Source organism: Notothenia coriiceps, unplaced genomic scaffold (genome assembly GCF_000735185.1).
Source record: "Notothenia coriiceps isolate Sejong01 unplaced genomic scaffold, NC01 NC01_scaffold00017382, whole genome shotgun sequence".
Taxonomy (NCBI): Eukaryota; Metazoa; Chordata; class Actinopteri; order Perciformes; family Nototheniidae; genus Notothenia; species Notothenia coriiceps.
In genome coordinates, this window is record NW_011350083.1 from 9,577 (window position 1) to 30,735 (window position 21,159).

General features: G+C 37.8%; 2 protein-coding genes across 2 annotated transcripts; one reads left to right on the forward strand and one right to left on the reverse strand.

Moving 5' to 3' along the window:
* Positions 1-2,680: 2,680 nt before the first annotated feature.
* On the reverse strand, positions 2,681-7,178 carry rps6 (ribosomal protein S6). The gene is made up of 6 exons (XM_010776787.1): positions 7,088-7,178; positions 6,321-6,452; positions 5,307-5,517; positions 4,627-4,773; positions 3,033-3,190; positions 2,681-2,814 (listed from the first exon to the last, which is right to left on the reverse strand). Exons 1-6 carry the CDS (start codon positions 7,091-7,093, stop codon positions 2,719-2,721), a joined length of 750 nt encoding a protein of 249 aa, XP_010775089.1. The 5' UTR covers positions 7,094-7,178; the 3' UTR covers positions 2,681-2,718.
* A 1,581-nt stretch (positions 7,179-8,759) lies between these two features.
* On the forward strand, positions 8,760-20,007 carry acer2 (alkaline ceramidase 2). The gene is made up of 6 exons (XM_010776788.1): positions 8,760-9,144; positions 9,554-9,668; positions 13,036-13,177; positions 13,683-13,820; positions 17,539-17,676; positions 18,209-20,007. The coding sequence occupies exons 1-6, from the start codon at positions 9,031-9,033 to the stop codon at positions 18,393-18,395; spliced, it is 834 nt and encodes a 277-aa protein (XP_010775090.1). The 5' UTR covers positions 8,760-9,030; the 3' UTR covers positions 18,396-20,007.
* The last annotated feature ends 1,152 nt before the right edge of the window (positions 20,008-21,159 follow it).

Below are 21,159 nucleotides of genomic sequence, written 5' to 3' on the forward strand. Positions count from 1 at the left end.
AGGCTAACTTGTTTTATTTTTGTGTTCATTCATATCTTATTTTACCAGTTAACATTTATTTATTTATGCATATATTTAAATCTCTCCAGTTTTAAACGATATTTTTGGTTTACTGTCCTATAGTATACATTGGAATGATTTCAACCTGCTTTGATTGTACCTTGAATAATTTATAAAGGTGCTACCTTGGGAAATATTTGTTTACAGTAAATTGTGATCCAAAACCGTTTGAGACTCACTGAGATAACTCACTGGATAACGCTATCCCCACGACTCACTGAGATAACGTATCCCCACGGTATCCCCTCTCTCTATCTCTCTCACTTTGGCTGTGAGTTGCGGGCGCCTGCTAAGCCAACATCCCTCACTTTCATCACTACAGCGCCCATCGTACAGGGCAAAGGGAAAATATAACCGGGTTAAAAAAAGGGTGTTATCTTTACTTAATTATGAATGTTGTTAAATTGTTGAAAATTCGTTTTTTTTGGTATTATATCTTGTGGAAGTGCAGATCCCCTGTCCTCCACCAGGGGGTGCTGCAGCACCCCTACTTCCCACGGCCCTGGATAAAGGTGCGTTATGTAGTTACTGATGGGAAACGCTCTTATCTGGCACGCTGCCGTCCATCAGTACAAAAACCTCCTGCCACCAAGACGTGCTGTGAGCTACTGACCTCCTCAACGAGGGACGGGACCCCACTGATTTAAGACTCTTAACTAAGTCTCAACACTAAGGCACATCTTGTGACATGTTTCCTTCCTTATACTCTGTACTGTGAACCTTTGCACAATCCTACAACTTCTAAAAATGCACTGCTCTTCCACATTTAAATGCATTACATGTCATATTCCTTTAATATGTTCTTACTTGTAACATTTACATTTATTTTCAATATTTGTGCATTTGTTTATGTATGCACAACTATACACCAAAACAAATTCCTATGTATAAACATGATTCTGAAAACCGCCTGACCAAAACTTATGTTGAACTTGTGTTCTTGATGACTTTGCAGAGGAAGAAGCTCACTGGATGGAGGGTTTTGAGGCGGCCATACTGGGGAGAAGCTTCCCCCTGAGGCTGGTGTCATTCTGCCAAGATCTAAAGGTGGGGGCCAAGATGCAATATTTTCAGGTGTGCTACCTGTGAGTAAAGTTTATAGGGATAGTTCAACATGTTGGAAAATATGATTATTCACTTTATTACCAAGATTTAAATAAGAGATCTAATATCTCTCCAATATCAGTCCATTTAATATAAGGCTTGTTCCAGATGAACAGTGGACATACGGTTTCACAATATATGCAATAAATCTGCCTACCAGACTCAAAAAAAAAAAGGAGATATTTGCAGTAGATGCTTGCATTTTGAGGTTTTTTTTATGAAATAAAGAGTATATTTTACAATGAGGTACACATTTATTTTAAAAACAACAAATAAAGAACTTACTCTTGGTGGACCTTTAGTTAATAACTAACTAATAGATGTTAGTAAATTCACAGATTGTTTTTTTTTTTTACACGAAAAGGAATATATTGTAGAAAATCTCCAGTTACTATTGAACACACTGGGAGATCCCCCAACAATGAATCATTTGCACAGCACAATAATTAAGTATCCACCAGCTTGAGCTATCAACATGGTTTGTCGGCATTTTTGGTGCAGTTCTGAAAAATCTATAAAAGTTATCTTAAATATCATAACATTAATAGCCATTAGGAATTCAATCATTCACACTTTTGCTTTACCACCTGAACCAACTTTTGCTTTAAAAAAAAACAAACTAATATATGGTACTTTGTCATCTTCTCAACAGGTCACGGAGAATTTGTCTTCAGCTGTTTCAGGACCTTCAGACCAAATGCCTGACGTTTGCTTGGAGCATCAGGACGCTGCCTCAGCATCAGCCTTTGTCTGTGTTCGTCGTTATATCCCAGATGTACAACTTAAGCAGCAGTGCCCACCAACCAAATATCAAGTCTGACCAGGATAGGAGTTTTCTCAATAAAATAGTTCCGCTTTCCCCTCAAGTTGAGACCGCACGGCGATTGAGGTCCCTCAGGTCGCATGACTATAACAATCGGTGTAATGCTGAAGGATGTCTACGTTGATTTATACTGCTGTTATGTGTCTGTCTTTCTGAATATTAAAATAAATTGAACATTATATTAATCCAGCTATTTTGGCAACTGTTCAGGCGGGCACATTCTCAAGTCAAACCTGAGTACAGAGCTTACAGCAGAGACAGTTGATCATATTGTTTCAATAAAACTTGAAGGATTTGTCTGAACCATAGGGCAACATTTCATAGCTCAAGACATCTGGGTGAGTTACAACTGTCTGGTATTTGTTTTAAGTGTTTCACCTGGCTGAGATCATTTCATGAATTAAAGCCTCAGGCCTGTTTGGATCAGCATGGTTGATTGCACAGAAGTTACTTTGTTCAACAGCATCAGCTTAATCAAAATGTAATGAAATACTCAAATAAATCGACTGAACCGTTCAGCAAAAAGTGTTTTGGCTTTTAGGAAGTCTTTGATAGCAAAACAAATATAGATGTACAGATTTAATCACCCAACATAGTGCAGTGATTTCAATTATAGTCTTACATTTCCTGGCAAACCCACATCACATTTCCCTCTATGGTATCAGGCACTGAAAGGAAAACCAGGAAGGCACATTTTTCAGCAAAACATGACTTTATTTGAGTTTGTGATTTCACTTTTGGCTGGACTCCGACTTGGATGTGGATGCTCTCAGAGAAGAAAGGCGGCGCCTCTTGGCGATCTGTTCCTGGCGCTTCTCCTTGGCCTCCTGAAGAAAAAAAAAAAGGTGGGGACAAATTTCAATAAAATGTTTCAACATATCTAAAGAAAAGTAACACTGAAGCCATACTACAGGATCAACCGACATTAAAGATTTTACCGTTTACTTCAACTATAATGCTGGCAACGGCTAGACATTTTAGTGGTCAAAAAACATTTGAATTAATCTGAAACTACAGATTCAGTGAGAAGAGTAAAAACCCTTACCTTCATCCTCTTGGCCAGCAGCTTGGCGTACTCAGAGGCCTCCTCCTTGTTCTTCGTGGTGCGCTGTCTCTTGAGGGAGATACGGCGGCGCTTGTGCTGCAGCACACGGGGCGTCACCAGCCTCTGGATCCTGGGAGCCTTAGTCCTGGGCTTCTTGCCTACCAAAGAGAAGGGGTTTGGTTAATGTTAAGAGGTGTCAAAAGAGGGTTGTGCAAGGGCCATCTTTATTCCCACAACTGAAGTGGTTTAATACATAAAAATACAAACTGCCAAGGATACCTATTCAGACTTTACAAAAACCAACTGTATTGTTCTATAGCCCAGAATTAGGGTAAGACGCCTTAACAGTCTGAATAAAGCTTCCCAGGGACCGACACGCTTTTATAAACCATAAAACCTTTCTCTGGAACTAAGCAACTTCCCAATTCAGGTAACATTAATATCTCGAAACAACCAATAAAGTGTTGAATCTTAAGATAAACAAGTTGCTCATCTTATGGTTGGTTTGTAAAATGAAGTTCCACCAGATAGAATATTAAAATTGTGCAGACCGTGCACAAGATAATGAACCCTCCCAATAACAATCCCAGCACCTAGTGTATGGATAATTGTAGTCTATTATCCTTCAGGATTGTGACAGTTATAAAACTTGTCAAACAAAACTAGATGTTTTCCCCCCATACAATAAATCTTAGTTAAAGAGTGGAATGTTTCCTTGGGAATGCAAAGAAGTTGAGAATAATGCTTTTTCAATCAGACATGGTTATAAGGTCATTCAGGATTTCATTTTTGTTACATGAGTACACAAGACAAATTGAGAGAGCAATGCAGTTCAACCATCCACTGATCCAGGACCTGGTTGCATCTGGTAAAGCAGCTTCACACTTACTCTAGCAACACATGTCCCCCTTTAATGACTATAGGTCAGTCAGAAATGGTTTACTAGTGTGCTTTAACATGAACAATGACTTGATAAATAAACTCTGCAACATGGCGTGCTGACAAAGAAAGTGTTACATCTTAAGATCAAAAGGTTGCTCATCTTATGGTTGGTTTGTAAAACGAAGTTTCCCCAGTTGGACCAGATAGAATATTAAAATTGTGAGTAAAAAAACACAACATCTGTTAATGCTCCTAAGCCAAATACAGGACTGCAAGAAACAGAGTACTCAAATATAATGGTGTGCATCTTACACTGCACATGATGTTAAAAATGGCCATAGTTTTAGAGAAACTTTTATCATTTTTAGCTTTACACTCACATTACCATCTTAAAATTAGACTACTGCCTTGTGTTTAAACAAACTGCTTTAGAAATGTTCCATTTTTCAGCCTAAAAATCAAGACCACCAATTGAACCCCTAAAGGAAAGTTGCATTTACCCTTTCTTTAGGGCTTTCATTTTTGTCATAGTATGCATTGCAAATGAAGCCACACATATACACAAGCTTAATTTGTATCTCATCTTGAGATAACTTGTTAGTGGCACAGACCTCATGATCAACAGAAGTCCAAGCCATATCTAAATAAATCCTTAATTTTGTCAACACTTGTAGGCTTGTGTGAAAACTGGCAGAAGCAGCTCAACTATTACCTTCTTTAGTCAGGGGTCTCCTCACAACATACTGCCTCACATCATCCTCCTTGGCCAGGTTGAAGAGCTTGCGGATCTTGCTGGCCCTCTTGGGACCCAGGCGGCGGGGGACAGTGCTGTCGGTCAGGCCGGGAATGTCCTTCTCGCCTGAGAATAACCAGACCACGAGATGAGTCAAACGGCTTAAAGCTAAGGGATTTACAAATTGCAGTGCCTACATTTCAAGTACATACAAAATGTTATAAAAAAACAATATACACTTTAGTTAGAATTTAGAGATTCTTTAGCTCCCTAGCGAGAAGTGGGACAGCTGCCTGCAGCCCAAATCAGCAAAATGAAAATAAATACTAGCAACACTTCAAATGTAGTCATATTTTTCAGAGCCAGGCTAACTGTCCATGAACAGATGACTGCCCCAACTTCAAATAAATACACACAGCAGCTTTGGAGTTATTCTGATATTAGTGTGCAAAAGACATAGTGAGAGAGCAATGCAGTTCAACCATCCACTGATCCAGGACCTGGTTGCATCTGGTAAAGCAGCTTCACAGTTACTCTAGCAACACATGTCCCCCCTTAATGACTATAGGTCAGTCAGAAAGGGTTTACTAGTGTGCCATGAACATAACAGTTTTTAATAGTTTGTTACAGAATCCAATAAACCATCATCTCCACATTACCTTTCTTCACGATGACCAAGTTGAGAACGCTGAGGTTGGCATCAACGATGCACCCGCGGACAGACTTGCGTTTGCGCTCTCCAGTCCTGCGGGGACGGTAGCAGGAGTGGCCCTTGCTGAGCAGCAGGCGCACACGGATGTGGGTCAGCACACCCTGCTTCATGGGGAAGCCCTGCTTGTCATTGCCGCCGCTGATGCGCACCACATACCCCTGTTGAGGTACAGGAAACAGTTGTTAGGTCTCTGAATTTTTTCCATTTAAGGTACCTGATCCCAATGTCTTAAAAGAGTACAAATTGTTTACAGAACATAATATCAGTAACAGTGAACTCAATATAATTTGATTGTTTAAAATAATTATCTGCCAAGTTTCTTTACTTTCATTAAGTAGTTATGTAAACGGTCTTTTAACAATCAACTTTTCAAAATAAGTAGTTTTTGAAAAAAGTCACAGTGGCTTAGATGGGAGAACAGCTTGTCTATTAAGTTTAGGCTTGGTGGCTTGATTAGAAAAGCCTCCTTTTTACATGTCCAAGTTACCTTGCAAAAGATAATGAACCCTCCAAATAACAATCCCAGCACCTAGTGTATGGATAACTGTAGTCTATTATCCTTCAGGATTGTGACCGTTATAAAACTTGTCACACAAAAATAGATTGTTTTCCCCCATACAATAAATCTTCGTTAAGGAGTGGGAATGTTTCCTTGGGAATGCAAAGAAGTTGAGAATAATGCTTTTTCTATCAGACATGGTTATAAGGTTAGTTACAAGTGTACTACACAAGACAAATTGAGAGAGCAATGCAGTTCAACCATCCACTGATCCAGGACCTGGTTGCATCTGGTAAAGCAGCTTCACAGTTACTCTAGCAACACATGTCCCCCTTTAATGACTATAGGCAAGTCAGAAATGGTTTACTAGTGTGCTTTAACATGAACAATGACTTGATAAATAAACTCTGCAACATGGCGTGCTGACAAACATGAATACAAAGAGGTCAAACATGACTTTACCTTCCACTCATCTCCCAGGGGGTCAGCAGGCACCTCAGTGGCCATACGCTTCTCATAGAAAGTCCTCAGCTTGCGCTCATCATCAACTTCGATGAGCTTCTGGCAGCCAGTAGCGGGGAACGAGATGTTCAGCTGGAAAAACAGTTGAAATCTTGAAGTTAGTACAAGTGGCTCCACATGGGTAGTGACAGATACGTCCTCAAACAGGTAGGAGGTGCCACGTTAGCTGCGCTAGGGATGTTAAAAGAAAGGAGTAACTATAGGAGACCTGGCGAAGGTTTTAAATCCACTTTCAAACAAAAATAATCTGTTTATCTTTAGAGCATCTGCGTTAATAGAAGCTAAGAGCTAAGGGAGAAGTAGAGGCCTACTAGCTTCTCTGTCGGCTAGCTAACGTTAGCCCTCTGGGCAATTTATGTATTAAAACACTAAGTTGAACAGCTAACGTTATGAACGAACCAAGCGGAATACACAGCAAGCTCGCATAACGTAAACAGCCAAATATTGCAAGCTCGGTATTTCTCTGAACTGGGACTTGAAGTCAGTGCACATTTCGCTTAGTGTGCCGCCATGTTTCTACAGCTCACTTGCTGACAGAATCGTCAGCACTGACACAATCACAATCAAAACTCATCCTTAGTGCCAGAGCCGACACTTCTACATTAAAGACGTCCGATTTAAAGTATATTAGCATGGCAACAACCACATATAACTATTTCAACAAAACAGCGTCTCCACGTAGATTTAAAATAAGGGAAACATTGTACCTTCATCTTGCTAAACCGGCCCTTCGTTGGTCCGCCACGGAAAAGAGACCGGAACTTCACTCCGTGGTCTCACATAGCCCTGTTAAGTTCTCGCGATAACTAATTCGATGTAATTTTCGAAACAGGCTACAGCTGAAGACAAATAGTAGGCTACAATATGTTAGACGCTTTTACGAAAAAATAAGAAGAAATTGAATTGATATTAAAAGCTCTTTCTGTAGTAATGGTTAAGTTATACAACACAAAACATTTATAATGACCAGATGGTAAGATGTGATAATTAATGTAAGTATGAGTATTAATGATCCATTATGTGTAACTTTACAAAATTTCGTTGATTTTTTTTGTCTTTATCTTTCTTCCCTTTCCTGATTTGTGGATTATTATGTAGTTACTCTATGTATCTTGGTGTTTATTTGTTATGCATGCCTTGTCATTAAATTATTTCTTAAAATGCAAATGTATAACAATGCTCTTTCTGTAAAGGTGAACTACTTATACTACTCACCTGCTTTTGAGCTTTCCCTGAACTTATTATTTGAAGGGAGTCCAACCAATATATTTGTTGAAACGTAATGTCAATTTTAGTCATACAAATTTGCTGTTTTTATTATGTCTATATGACCTAAACAACCATGTAATAAATAATAAAGGTAATTAATGCTATAGGTACATTTTAAATATGAATGCACCATATCTATGATGCATTATAATAATAATATATTCAGTGTCACTACTATAATAGTGATGGTTTAATCATATTTTAATTCCTGATGCTTAAACCTATACTTGGTAATAAAACCGATTCTGATCAAAATAAAAATAATGAAGACAGGAGGTGCAGGAAATTCGAACAGAGTATTTTACATTGTAAAATGCTACTTTTACTATACATGTATCTTGTTATATTATACCACTGCTAACAAGGCACAGTTTAATACATAGATATATAGAGAAACAACACCAATCCAGCAAACATGGGTTTAACCGTTGATAGATTATATATACCTGATACAAGCATGATTAGGAAACAGGCTGTAATAGAAAAATATTATACTCACTTACTTACTTCAATAATATCATTGTGTGATTCTTATTTGCTAATGTTTATCTATATTTACTACTTTCACTTCTTTGCTAAGCTTGGGAAAAATCCTTATTAAGAAGATTTGTTGCAATGTTGTTAGTTACACTTTATGTGCACCAACAGTATGACCTTCAACTCAGGTGAACTGAGGACATCCTGATATGGCCTCCCTACCTCCCTAACTTCCAGAATGCTCATTTCATTATCACCAAGCTTCACCCCTCCCTTTCTCCTCTCTCGGTGTTAAATATGCAACCTAAACTCTATCCTTCGTCTTTCACTCTGCAGACTGTATGCTCTCTGTATGACTGACTGAACGTTCTTGCAATAAATAAAATACGACAAAGACAGCTGAATGGTTTGATTCTCTATCCACATTTGTGTAGACAAATATATAAATATATTTGTTTATCTTTGTTTAGAATGAGTATTGAGATAATATAATGCCATGAGACGACACTCTCTGTACAGTAGGTGGCGTTATGCACCTTAAAAGTTAGTTTGCAATCCGCTAATAACCCCAATGAAGAAGGCCGCTGCTGTGATCACGTGTGACCGAAGCCGGAAGCGCGCAGCAGTGACTCCTCTCGCAGCGCGTTACCACTCTTTGGCTACAGAGCAGCTGTCAGTGTCCACAGCGCCGAGCGTCACGACAAGCAGGAGCTTTGTGAAAGGACAGAGGCTTTAAAATGCAGCTCAATTTATTGTGTTTTATCACGTCGTAATGTCAGCTCTCAAAACGTTCAAATCTAGCGTATGAGCAGCGATCCGAGAGATAGTGAGCTTTAGTGTGTTTTCGTGATCTCTGACGGAGGAGAGTTTCCTGCACCGTCCATCGGACAGAACTAGTCCAGACATGAGTAACGTTAATCTGATTTTCTGGGACCAGTTGCAGGCTGGCAGCTCGGACGTGGACTGGTGTGAAGGCAATTACCTAATTTACCCCAGCATCGCTGAGTTTTACAACACGGTCGGTTTGAGCGTTACCTAACGATGTTTGCTTTCTTTTTGTTTGCATAATACAGTTGTTTGTACAGTCAAAGCTAACTAGACCGCAGCTTTTCTGGCTTTTTTTTCTTTGTATTGCACTGCCTACTTATAGCTTGTATTATTATTCTCAGTTTAGCTATAGCTGGCTGTTTTGACATTCAACAGATTGGACTTCTTTGGACTGCTTTTCAGCTTCAGCATCATGATGTTTATTGTAAACAGCATCTGGTTAAAAATGTTTTTTTTATTTCCACCGGCTGTCAAGTTGGTTAAAGGCCAGCGACGCCCATGCTGATCAACTTCTGACCAGCATGTTGTCATTGAGCCTCACGATCAGTTCAACTATAATGTTTTGCTCATAGTTTTTTCCTTTTTGTTTATCATTTCAGATCAGCAACATTTTGTTTTTTGTTTTGCCGCCCATATTAATGTGCTTGTTCCGCCAGTATGCAACACATTTCAACAGTGGGATTTACCTCATATGGATTCTACTAGTTGTGGTTGGTAAGTTGTCTGGCTGCCACACTGTATGATGACTCTGTGAGATGACCTTATAACCATTTCTGTTCAGCTTTATGGGAGACCTCCATCTTCTTAATTTCACTGCAACTTCCTTCAGCTGACAAATCATATAACTAATACTAATATTTACATTTTGTTAATGGTCAGTGTAGTGTTTCATTCCATTTATTTTAATGTAACAAAAAGCACGCTGCACGCATGCTTTATTTCTGATGCAACTACGGCTTAATTATTCTTATATAATGATAGTGTGGTCTTTAATAATCTTATAAAAGACAACACACTGCTGTTGCCACTTTTAGCTGTTTGATATCAACATTCAAAAAATCACTTGGAAAAAAAACCGTGACCCTTTTTATTTTTTTTATAAAGCAAAGAGCCACTGGTTCCAGCTTCTCAAATGGGAACATTAGTTTGACAGTCTTTTATTATACTACAGAATATTGTGGACAAAACAATACATTTTAATATGTTATTTTGGATTAGATTGTGACCAGCATTTACACAACTAATTTTTTAGATTTTAGACCAAATTATTAATAAAAAAAATACATCAGGAGATAAACCAATATTGAATATAACCTGAATACTTATAAACAGGTTAAAAAACTACATATGTTGGAGTTTGGGATTTTTAGTTACACAAAACAAAGCTATTTAAAGACCGGGCTCAGAATGTTGTAAAATAAAATTTTAAGTATTCTCTGACAATATAAAACTGAGAAAATGATGTGCAGATGAGTCTATAATGAAATATAACTTTAACTGTAGCCCTCTCAAATGACAAACATTGGAGTACATATAAAAAGTACGATGTATGAGTTCTATGTATAGGGGCCCTCACTCTCAAAGAACAACAGGAACACTGTTGGGTCACAGTAGGTTTCCTCAGCTATGTCCTCCTTCACTGTCCTCAGTTAAGGCTTTAGGCTGTCCTGAATCAATTTACTACGTTAGAAAAACACTTAATCATGACTGGCCTTATTCATGGGTAGGATGAATAAGGCTTTTGCGCTAGATTTAATTCGATTTGACAAATTTAAATCGGTTGTAAATGGGGCCACTGTGTGTAAATACCAGTGCAGTCCTGGAAAGATTACAGTGTTTTGTTTCTTTAGCTGTTAGAAAAACACCCTTCTTGCACTGTCAGCAAAGATAGCCTAACAGACCCCCCCATGTTCCTGAGAGGGCGCCTTAATGGGTGATAGCTGATGGGTTTTCCATAACTGAACTTAAACTACTGGTCATTTGCTTCTCTCTGGACTGCACAGCTTTAATATATATATTTTATAATAAGAGCAGCCTGTTTTTTCACTCTTCAGTTGTTCCAACAAACAAATGCTCATATATGTGGCCTTGTAGCTCTGACTGCATCCATTGTTAGGAATCTGGAAGCTTTTAAAACTTTCGCAGCTGTTAGGCGGGTTTCATGGGTTCATCTCTTCACCACCGTGTCCGAGTTCGGACGACCTTTGACTCGAGCAGAAAAACAACCCTTTAGGTTCAAGTGTGAAGACAACAGTCAGCTGCTTTACTTTAGTTTTAGCTTCAGCTGAGTTTGTAACATTTATGACGACTGAATTCCCTGCTACCTCATCATAAACAGTATCGGTTTATATTACTATTACATTTATCTGCTGATTATTTATCTGAATAAATTGTGTGATGAAATTCTTGGACCAAAGAACTGGAAACACAAAGAGGACATTGGAGAGCTTTGAATTGATGTCAGACACCGAAGATTTTTGGGAAGACATTTTCTCAGACACAATAGTGACACGAACCAGCTAGGTAATCAGACAGACAGAAAGAAATCAGAAAGAAAAACAAGTTGCATTTCATGCAAAGAACAAGGCTCCAGAGGGCCTCGGTCAGATAAGATTTACTCTCTGAAACATGGCATCTTTAGTCCTTTCATTACCTAAAGGAGAGCACCTTGCTTTATGCATATTGAGAAGGAGGTCATCCCACAGCGGATTAAGAGAGCTGAGAAGACAGCAGCCAGCTAATCTTTATACAATAAGGCGCTAAAGCCCTGAAGCCAAATGACTGCGGTCTGTACAGACAGAAAAACTAAGGCAAGGACAGAAGTTGAACATTATAAGAAGGAGGAGACTAGTCAAATAATCCTCTATCACATTGTATAATCAGAAACATGTCCGACGGTAATGAACAGTTTTCCTAATCCAGTCAAATAGGATGTCTTGGAATGTTTTTTCCCATCCTACACATTATCTAGTAATCCTAGAAGACTGAGAGCTAAAGCAAATATTTACATTCCAAAAGGTTTAACCAATTAATGTTTGAAATGTTTGGAAAGAAAAATACTTAAACCGTGCCATATCAGTTTTGTAACAATCACCAATCCATTTGTCTGTCGATCAACTAATCCGATAATAACATTTAATTCAGAACATTCAGGCGATCTCTGTTTACGTTTATTTTGACTTTACAGATACACTGGTAGGTTGTCGTGATCAGCAACGTCTGACTCAGAATTACCTTTGGATAAGAATTTAGTTAAACTGTAGGAATCTCCTGTTTTGATCACAGATTATTGTGATAATGGAGGGTCTGCAGGGCCGTGATAACAGAGGGGCTCGGGCTGATCCTCCACAGACTCTCAAAACCCCCCCGTACATTAACACCGGTTTCCAAGCAGAGGTGCTGTGATAAAGCTGACAATTACTGATATTAAAAAAAATGAAATATCATGATTGTAATAATAGTGTGTCAATAATCCAGAGCCTCTAAAATCATTTATGTTTTTTTCCATTCTTGCTTTAATTGCCAAAAAAGAGACGAAACCAACAATAACGACAAAGTGAAATACGTTTTGGAAAGGTAGCATTATTATTATTATTATTATTATTATATACAATGCATTCATATTTATATAATGTTAATAATATCACCACTTGTTATTTATAGAAAGTCTGATATCAATTTATTGTTCATCTGTTTGTAATCTACCTGTCACCTTTGTGCTTAAAACGTTTAATGTCACTATAATGTTTTTTTTTTTTAATCTAATCTGTTTGAAGTTATCCTATTTAGAGGTAAAACTTCACATTAGTTTGACATCACTTTTCTCATTTGATATATGATAATGGGAATATGTCCGCAGTAAAATGGAACAATTTAAAAGTAGCTAACAAACTGCTTAGTGTGAACTGATATATCTATAGGACTTTCCTTTTAATCAAATGGACAGAAAACACTGATCAAATCAATAGTTCTTTAAAGAAACACACACCTATTATTCCAGCTTCCTATCACACTTACCAAATTGAGACGACATCTGTATTTTCTGACAAATAACTGGTGTGTTTGTGTCTCTTTCTTTCAGGTATTGGCTCAACATATTTCCATGCCACACTCAGCTTCCTCGGCCAGATGCTGGACGAGTTGGCCATCTTATGGGTGCTGATGTGTGCCATCGCCATGTGGTTCCCCAAAAGATACCTACCCAAGATGTTCAGGAGGGATCGGTATGTAGACTTCTGTACTTTTGCACACTCACAGTCAGACATGTCTGATACAGTAGTGGTTTTGCTACATACACGTTTTAGGAAGCAAAGCTGTTTCCACTTTTGTGTTTCACAACAAGGGAAACGTCAATTCTTCTCTTATATTTCATGTAGAAATGCATGTTTAGTGGAGCTGTCTTTTGGCCCCTTCTGTATTTTGTCACATAATGTGCTATGACTCCCTGTTTAATTATAGGCCTGTCCCAGATAGCTGACTCCAGTAGAAATTGCATCACATGTCTTTTACTTCTCTTTCCATTGTCACAGAGCCATCATGGCTGCTCTTTCCCTTCAGGCTGTCACTTAATAAAGCCCCCTGTGTAGCTGAGTGCATCTTGTTTATTGTCTGGATAGTCATTTCTGGAAAGAGCTTCCAGACATTCTTTCTGAGTTTCACAATGCTGTACATAGTGTTTGTCTTTGTTGCAATTGTTTTTTTTCTGACTTGTTTTGCTTTTCCATTTAGGTCGAGGTTCAAAGTGGTCATCGGCATCTTGTCGGGGATCACCACTGGGCTGGCCTTTGTTAAACCTGTCGTCAACTCATTGTCTCTAATGACTCTGGGCATCCCCTGCACTGTGCTGCTTATTACTGAGCTAAAAAGGTTAGTTAACGTTATTTATTTGAATGCAAAGTTGAGTTTGGGCAGGTGAATGTGCAGCCTTGATCAGGGACCAACGTAGCTCCAGTTTTAATGTAGAGTATAAATGGGAAAAGGATGTCGGGGCTGTTTCAAAAGAAGAGTTTCTCCGACTGAGAAGTTTCTATTTCTTACTCTTCTTACGCTTGCATTTACGAAGCAGAGAAAAAAATCCAGCTCCATTTTATCATTTAAATGTATCGACTGACTAAAAGTGTGATCGTATTATTAGCATACCCAACTTTCATTCCTTTTGTGTGATTCTTAGAACAATGCTGGATCAGGATTGTGCGTTGTTGGGTTGTCGTGTCTGCATGTGTAAGCAGCACAGTTTCCTTCATGTGAGTGGGTTTGACCACTATCCAAAAAGCAGGCTGATGTGGGCTAAGCAGCGGTTATTCCTGGCTGTTAGTACGTTTTTAATATTTCTTAGTATAGATTCTAGGTAAGACTTCAACCTGTTTTAATTCTGTGATGCATGAATCTACATTTGGGCTGTAACTAGGTTAAGAGTTACGGCAGCATTTCTCAATGTCCATGTCAGTGGCTCAAAGTTGATTAGTCAGTCAAATCAACTGCTGTTATATTAAGTAGATACGTTGGCATGATGGTATCAGTGACAACAAGATGTCATTTCTGCAGTCTACAGCACTTTAACATTACACCTTTGTCCATTTGTACTTTGTGCTTTTGATGACATGTTGTCTGGTCCAAGCTAATTATAGGTCATTATGATGTGAAAGAATGTTCCTGAAAACACACAACACCCACTCACGCCCCTGTGTGTTTGTGTGTGTGTGTAGCTTTCCTCCGTCACAGCCATGTCGAGCTTCTCTGTTGTTTCCGTTTCCCACATCCTTTACTCACCACCGTCAATCTTGTAACTTTAAGTCATCCATTGTTCAACCTGTTAGGAATTCCTGAAATTCCTGCCGCCGCCATTCATCTGTCGATGCTGCTTGTTTTTGTTCCGCTAAAGTAATTGGGAGAGAATTCCTGTGGCCCCAGCTAATGGACTTTTGGCCTCAGAATATTTTGTTGTTGTTTGCTTTTGTACAATGCGGCTGTTGACCCCTATTCCAGTATCTTCCAGTTGGACATGAACAATATGTCCGGTGTATAGGACCTCCAACACAAATATTACATTAGTGTTAAAGCAATAATACCAGGCAAGGTGAATCATAAAGGACAAGATATGAAACAAACATAAGTGAACATGTCAGAGAAATAAGTTTTGGCATGTGTGCAGTTTATTTTTACATTGCAAAATCAATTATGGATACATGCACAGACTGTACTATACCAGTTATTTATTTTCATGAGTTCATGTAATGGGGCTTAAGTCAAGGACTCTATCTGTCCTTGGCTTAAGCCCGTTATGTAACGCTGCTGTCTTGCATGGCTTTTTACACTAGTTAAAAATAGCCACAAAGTAAAAAATAGCCAGTATAAAACATTCCTATATACTAGATACATATCAGAGAATATAAATACTGTATCTTCTATTGATACTGGCCTGGTTTTAAAAGAATAGATTGATCTCAGACTTATTATTGTAGTTGTGGCCATCGTTTCCTTTCTGTGACAACATTGTTGTAAAGGAAAGGTTTGATTTATTTTGAAGGTTATAATAGTGGGGTTGAGCAGCCAGTAACATTAACTGTAATTGCATTGTCCCTGATTCAATTCCGGTTGTGGGTCTTTGTTGCATGTCACTGCTCTCTCTGTCTAGCCCTCTCTCCTCTTCATTTGATAAACAAAGACAAAATAATTAAAACAAACTCTTGTGAGCATAGTTTACAGACTGCCTTCCTGGTTCAGCTAGACCATTTTTTATGTAACATCGCATATAACTAACAATGTGGCATGCTAACTTACAAGTTTAACTCGGAATTAAGTGGTTTAGTTAATCTGTCCTGTCAATAGAGCCATATAACATGCAAACTAAGCCTTTATATAATTTAAGACCTCCAGCGTCCTTGATAAACATCAGGCTTTGTTTTGCTGATCCGATAGAGCCTCTTCCTTTCTTTTCCCTCGGGGGAGAGGAGGCTCTCAGCATTGCTCCACCCCAGATAGACAGGCTGGCCTTTCCTTCACTTATCTCTGCTTCCAACACTCAAACTCTCTAAACACTCACCGAGGCTCATGTGCCTCTAAGGAGAAGCCCTTTTTTTTCAACTCATGTTTTTATCTTCATGCTTCTGTTTGAGATGATATCCAGCTGTGCAGTGAACGGTTTGTGTCGTGTGAGTGTATGTTTGTCAGCAGGAAGGAGTGTTTCCCTACTTTTAGGTAGTCATACTTCTGGCATGTAGAGGCAGTTCCTGAGCCTATAGCTGGCTTAGTACTTTTCCTGATTAAAAGTCAGAATTTTCTTCCCACTTGAACATCATCGATCAAAACACTTCACAGAATAATACAATATTGACTTTAATAGCCTTTTCCCCTGTGGGAAGTCGTATCATTGGCCATCTATTTTGGTCCTTCCTCTTGCTGTTGAGCAGCTGTGACACCATTTTCTTCTGCTCCTTCTCTGGTTCAATTATGTAACATAGTTTTTCCTGGTTGGTTAATTAGTTGACTTACTTCACATAAAGAGAGACTGTGTATAAATTATACTCTGAAGGTTTTCTGCTTCAGCATCTGTAAGGACCAGCAGCTCATGGTGGTTCATGTTGGTTACAAAGAAAATATATATTTCATGTTTACTGAGACACTTAACTGACCTTGTTAGTGTTCTCTACTTGTATTTATGTTGCACTGCATTTTATATTTTCTTCAATAATAATAATAATAATAATCACTCAGTTGACAATATTTGGGGTAATTTTATAATGATGAACTGACAGAGAATGACCAACCCTGACTGTGCAGTATGTAACATACAAATAAAGGTGCCTAGAGAGATACATTTCCCTCATTAATCAGTGTGAACATGAACTCAAGGATAGTGGGTGTGAGATTCTTTCCTCATGTGACCAGAAATACATGCTTAGAAACTGGTTGCTTATTAATACTCATGAAAAGTTACATTAGGTAGTTTAAGGATGAAAGCATGGTCTTTAATTCTCTCTCCGTTGTCTCAGAGACATAATGGCTGCTACTTCACTTTAGACAAGTCCGTTGTTGTGCTTTCAACATTCCTTTCTTATCAAAACAACAATGACTCAAATGTAAGACTTTTTTTATTCTACTTCTTCATCCGGTACACATATTAAGGTAAGTTGACAAACTGGGTCACAGTGACTAACAGCTGCAACATAAACAACACAGTCTATGGAGTCTGACTTGTCTCTGTGTCTGTCTTAGTGTCTGTCTCAGGGTTTAAACTGATGTGTCTAAAGAGGACATGACTAAGAATAGTTTTTATCAGCAGCAGTCTGGATTAGCACATGTCTCTGTAGGTCATTGGACAGTCCAAATAGATAGTTGTGCAGAGGCCAGAGTACTTTGTACTTGGATCACAGTTCTGTCGCCTTCCAAAAAGAAAGAGAAAATAATCCCCTTATCTAAAAGTAAACGTCCTGACATCTTGGTATGGAGGACATCTCAGTGGTGAATATGAAACACTCCAGTCAGGGTGGACGACACAGCCAGTAAAAGAATGTTGTGTTTGTGTATATTTGTGTTTGCTTTCACAGTTGAACATGTTTCTCAGTGCTCTGTTGTGTCTCTGCAGGTGTGAGAACCCCCGGGTGTTCAAGCTAGGTCTGGTATCAGGGATCTGGTGGGCGCTGGCTCTGCTCTGCTGGATCAGTGACAGGATCTTCTGTGAGATGTGGTCATCTGTCAACTTTCCCTACCTACACTGTGCTTGGTAAGCTCAACAACAACAACACTAGAGTCAGTGTAGTTTTCTGTTGTTAAGGTTATAAGTTATGGACAATTTATGTTTTCGCATAAAATAAATAGTCCAGTTCCTGTGGGTTTCAGTTAACTTACACACTAAACAATTTACATAATGATAGATATAGACATACATAACTACAAAGCTGAACAGAGATAGGTAAAAAACTAAACATTGTTTACTATATACCATAGTGTGTACATACAAGAAGTTGAAAAATAACTGTAAATATTTCCTATAGAAATCAACTGGATTCAAGAGTCTTCTAAAAATGAATATGTGGGTTTTGAAACACGAAAGAAGGAAGATTACTGTCCTAGAAACAAGAAAAATGGAATGAGAAATCTTATTTCAGCAAAATATCAGAAAAAGTTGATTGACTGGGTCCATTTTGTTGTAAAATAATTAGTTTTTAAAGACCAAATTACAGACAAACACCTGGATATATTTACAGAGCTTTTTTTTCAGCCAGTTTGTTTATTCAGACTCATTGCTCTTACAGGCACATCCTGATCTGCCTGGCGTCCTACTTGGGGTGTGTTTGCTTCGCCTACTTTGACGTTGCAACTGAGGCCCCAGAGCGAGGACCCGTCATCATGTTCTGGCCAAATGAGAAATGGGCTTTCATCGGCGTGCCCTACATTTACTTTCTCTGTGTCCATAAGAAGTCTGCAATCAAGGTGACTTAAAGTGACCCGATGTTGCTGCTATGTTGGCCGTGCTTCAACACCTCTCACCAGGAAGCATCGATCATGGCAGCGGGTCATGTGGGTGATGCACATTGGGTCCGACTGCGAGGAATTCTCTTTTTTTTCAGTCCCTGTCTGATTTCATTACACAGCAGTGTTTATGCAACTCTGTCAAAGAACAAAAGCTGTTACACATTAGTAACTAACTTGACGATCAAAGGGTGATTTTTTAACACGGTAACAAAGCCAAGAAAGATTTAAAGTGTTCCAAACATATTCTCAGGCTTTACATATGTGATCATGTAAGTATTGGTATTATGCATTTCAATCTTCTTTTATAGGAAGATTTTGTACATTTTCTAGTAACTAAGAAAACCTCATTATAAAGCGTTGTATTGCCTTTATAAACACAAGTATTGCATCTCATAGGTGCAGTCTGGCCATTATGAAAGCATATTTAGAAACAATACAGAACTGGATTCATTAGCTGTGATTAATGCATAATGCATTAATACTTCATATTGTACTGCTTTGCCAATCTAACTATGCTCAATTAATCAACAAGCTGGTTCATAAGAAGTGTTTTAAGTATTTAACACAAGGCCTCATGTGTTTAACATGTAATGGCTGTCCTACCTGCCCTCTTTGTGGACCAGCATTTTGTCACATAGACTTCTTTATGTATTTGGTGTGCTATATTTTACTTCCAGCATGCCATTGTGTATATGATATTTGTGTTTAATATACTCCTGTATATATTATGTTAATTAACAATGTAGTATGCAGATTTTTTCCTATGAAAAACATAATTCAAACATAACTGAATGAAAAGGTACCCTTTGCTATTTGCCAAATCCCAAAGTTAAAAAACAAAATGCGAATGTGAAATCGAATTGAATTAGGTTTGACTATTCGAGGAAATATTTACATATTTTGCACAAAATCTAGAATGGTTCTCAAAGCCAATGGCTAATTGCACACTTACAATGTTGTAACTTTGCTAATGTAGTGATTCTAATGCTGATGTTTTCAATGCAGATTTTGTTTTTCAAACAGGCACCTCAACTCTTCAAGGTTATTTATTCCAGGCTCAGTATTTTAGACATTGTGCTAAATATTATTTCAACTTTAAAAACTGCAAAAAGCCTTAATCAGACAGGATAATGGATTACAAAAGCAAAAGAAGGTACACGGTGTCCTTGTGAGATGTATCTGACAGTGTTAAGGGAAAAATGGGGGAAAACAGTGTCATATTAAATATAAGTTGTGGGATGTATTGGGTTTTAATACTGCTGACCTAAGAAACCATTTGTGTCAGTTGACAGAAACAGTTAGAACATATGTAAGTAGAATATAAAAGGGAAGTATGATGGGTGTTGCAAAGCTAAACACAAACCCTAATTGTCAGGGATCACCAAAGCTTTTTCACCACAAACCATTGTTTTAAATGTTCTTGAAAACTGCCTCAAGCTGTCTTCACTCATATTATGTTAGTCTTGCCCTCCTGCAGAGGCATCTGGGAACTTAAATTGCTAAAATAACTAGTGGGGGTTCATGATTAAAAAAAAAAAAAAAGCTAGTATTTTTGTGAGATTCTGAAGTATTTTGTTAAGACAATGTATATTTTTCTATGTAAAGTGCAGCCAAATTTGAAGGGTGAATGGTTTTTTGATAGTGCATGATTACTATATTACCTTTGTATTGCCAATATGTTTTTTTAATTATTATTTTATCTTTAGTGGAAACTTTTGGGACAGTATTAACAATGTGAGCAAATATATTGTGCACCAGAATGCTTTTATTATGCTGCAAATGATATCATACCTCTTATCTACGATGTTGGATCATTTGTATGAATCCCTCTGAAAAAGTTTGTGTGAACAGGACAGGATGGCAAACGCTGCCCTCTGCATCGTGATATTTGTCTTGGCATGAGGTATGGTAATGGTCTCAAAACAATGAGTTAAGTCTTTTTTATTGACTTACATTTGTATAGAAATCTCATTTCTTTCTCCGCCTGCATTGACAATATAGACAAACTGCACAGAAATATTTATTTTCATAATTTATCCTGTTTTGTAAACAAATATGTGTTATAAATCAGGAGAACATTAGTACTTTTGTCTTATTTTATGCAATAAAACAAGCCAATACTTAAAATGATTGCTGGTGTTTATTTCACAAACCACATACAATATCATGTTGGAATAATGCTTGCATTTAAAAATATTGTTCATCATTAATTATTTATTGCTTCTTTCTGTCATGTAAACTGAGGTATCTTTGCATGGAGAATCAAAATGACTCAGACAACCCACCAGGGGGCAACGTTTTTCCACACCTACCTTATGTTGTTTTTCTCAGCTTTTTCAGCACAGGTAACCTTCATCTGCTTTCAGTTTTAGGATGTGAAAATGACATAAATCAATCCTTGAAGTGATTTAATTCATAAACCGGGTCATTACTGTTCTTGTGTCTTTCAACAATTTTTTTTTTACAAATGTACAGATTTATGTGCGTACAGTTTACAAATGAAACCCTTTTCAGTAACATATAAAAGTCTCTTTAACATACTTCTTGTTATACACACACACAAACAATTATATATAACTGTGCAGTACACTGAAGTCCCAATAAACTCAATGTGCTTCCCAGTAAAATACATATAGGAACAAAATAATACGGTAAATAAAATACAAGAACAAAATATATAAGGAAAAAAGATATTCACAAACCCATACATTGTAAGTCATTTTAAACCTGA

Bases quoted from the DNA above. Each gene is read 5' to 3' on its own strand.
- rps6 (XM_010776787.1), bottom strand. The intron at 5,518-6,320 runs GTAAAGTCATGT...GTACCTCAACAG, and splicing joins CCCTGGGAGATGAGTGGAAG to GGGTATGTGGTGCGCATCAG. The intron at 3,191-4,626 runs GTAATAGTTGAG...TCTCTTTGGTAG, and splicing joins GAGACCCCTGACTAAAGAAG to GCAAGAAGCCCAGGACTAAG.
- acer2 (XM_010776788.1), top strand. From the start codon at position 9,031: ATGAGTAACGTTAATCTGATTTTCTGGGACCAGTTGCAGGCTGGCAGC. The intron at 13,178-13,682 runs GTATGTAGACTT...TTTTCCATTTAG, and splicing joins AAGATGTTCAGGAGGGATCG to GTCGAGGTTCAAAGTGGTCA. The intron at 13,821-17,538 runs GTTAGTTAACGT...GTGTCTCTGCAG, and splicing joins CTTATTACTGAGCTAAAAAG to GTGTGAGAACCCCCGGGTGT.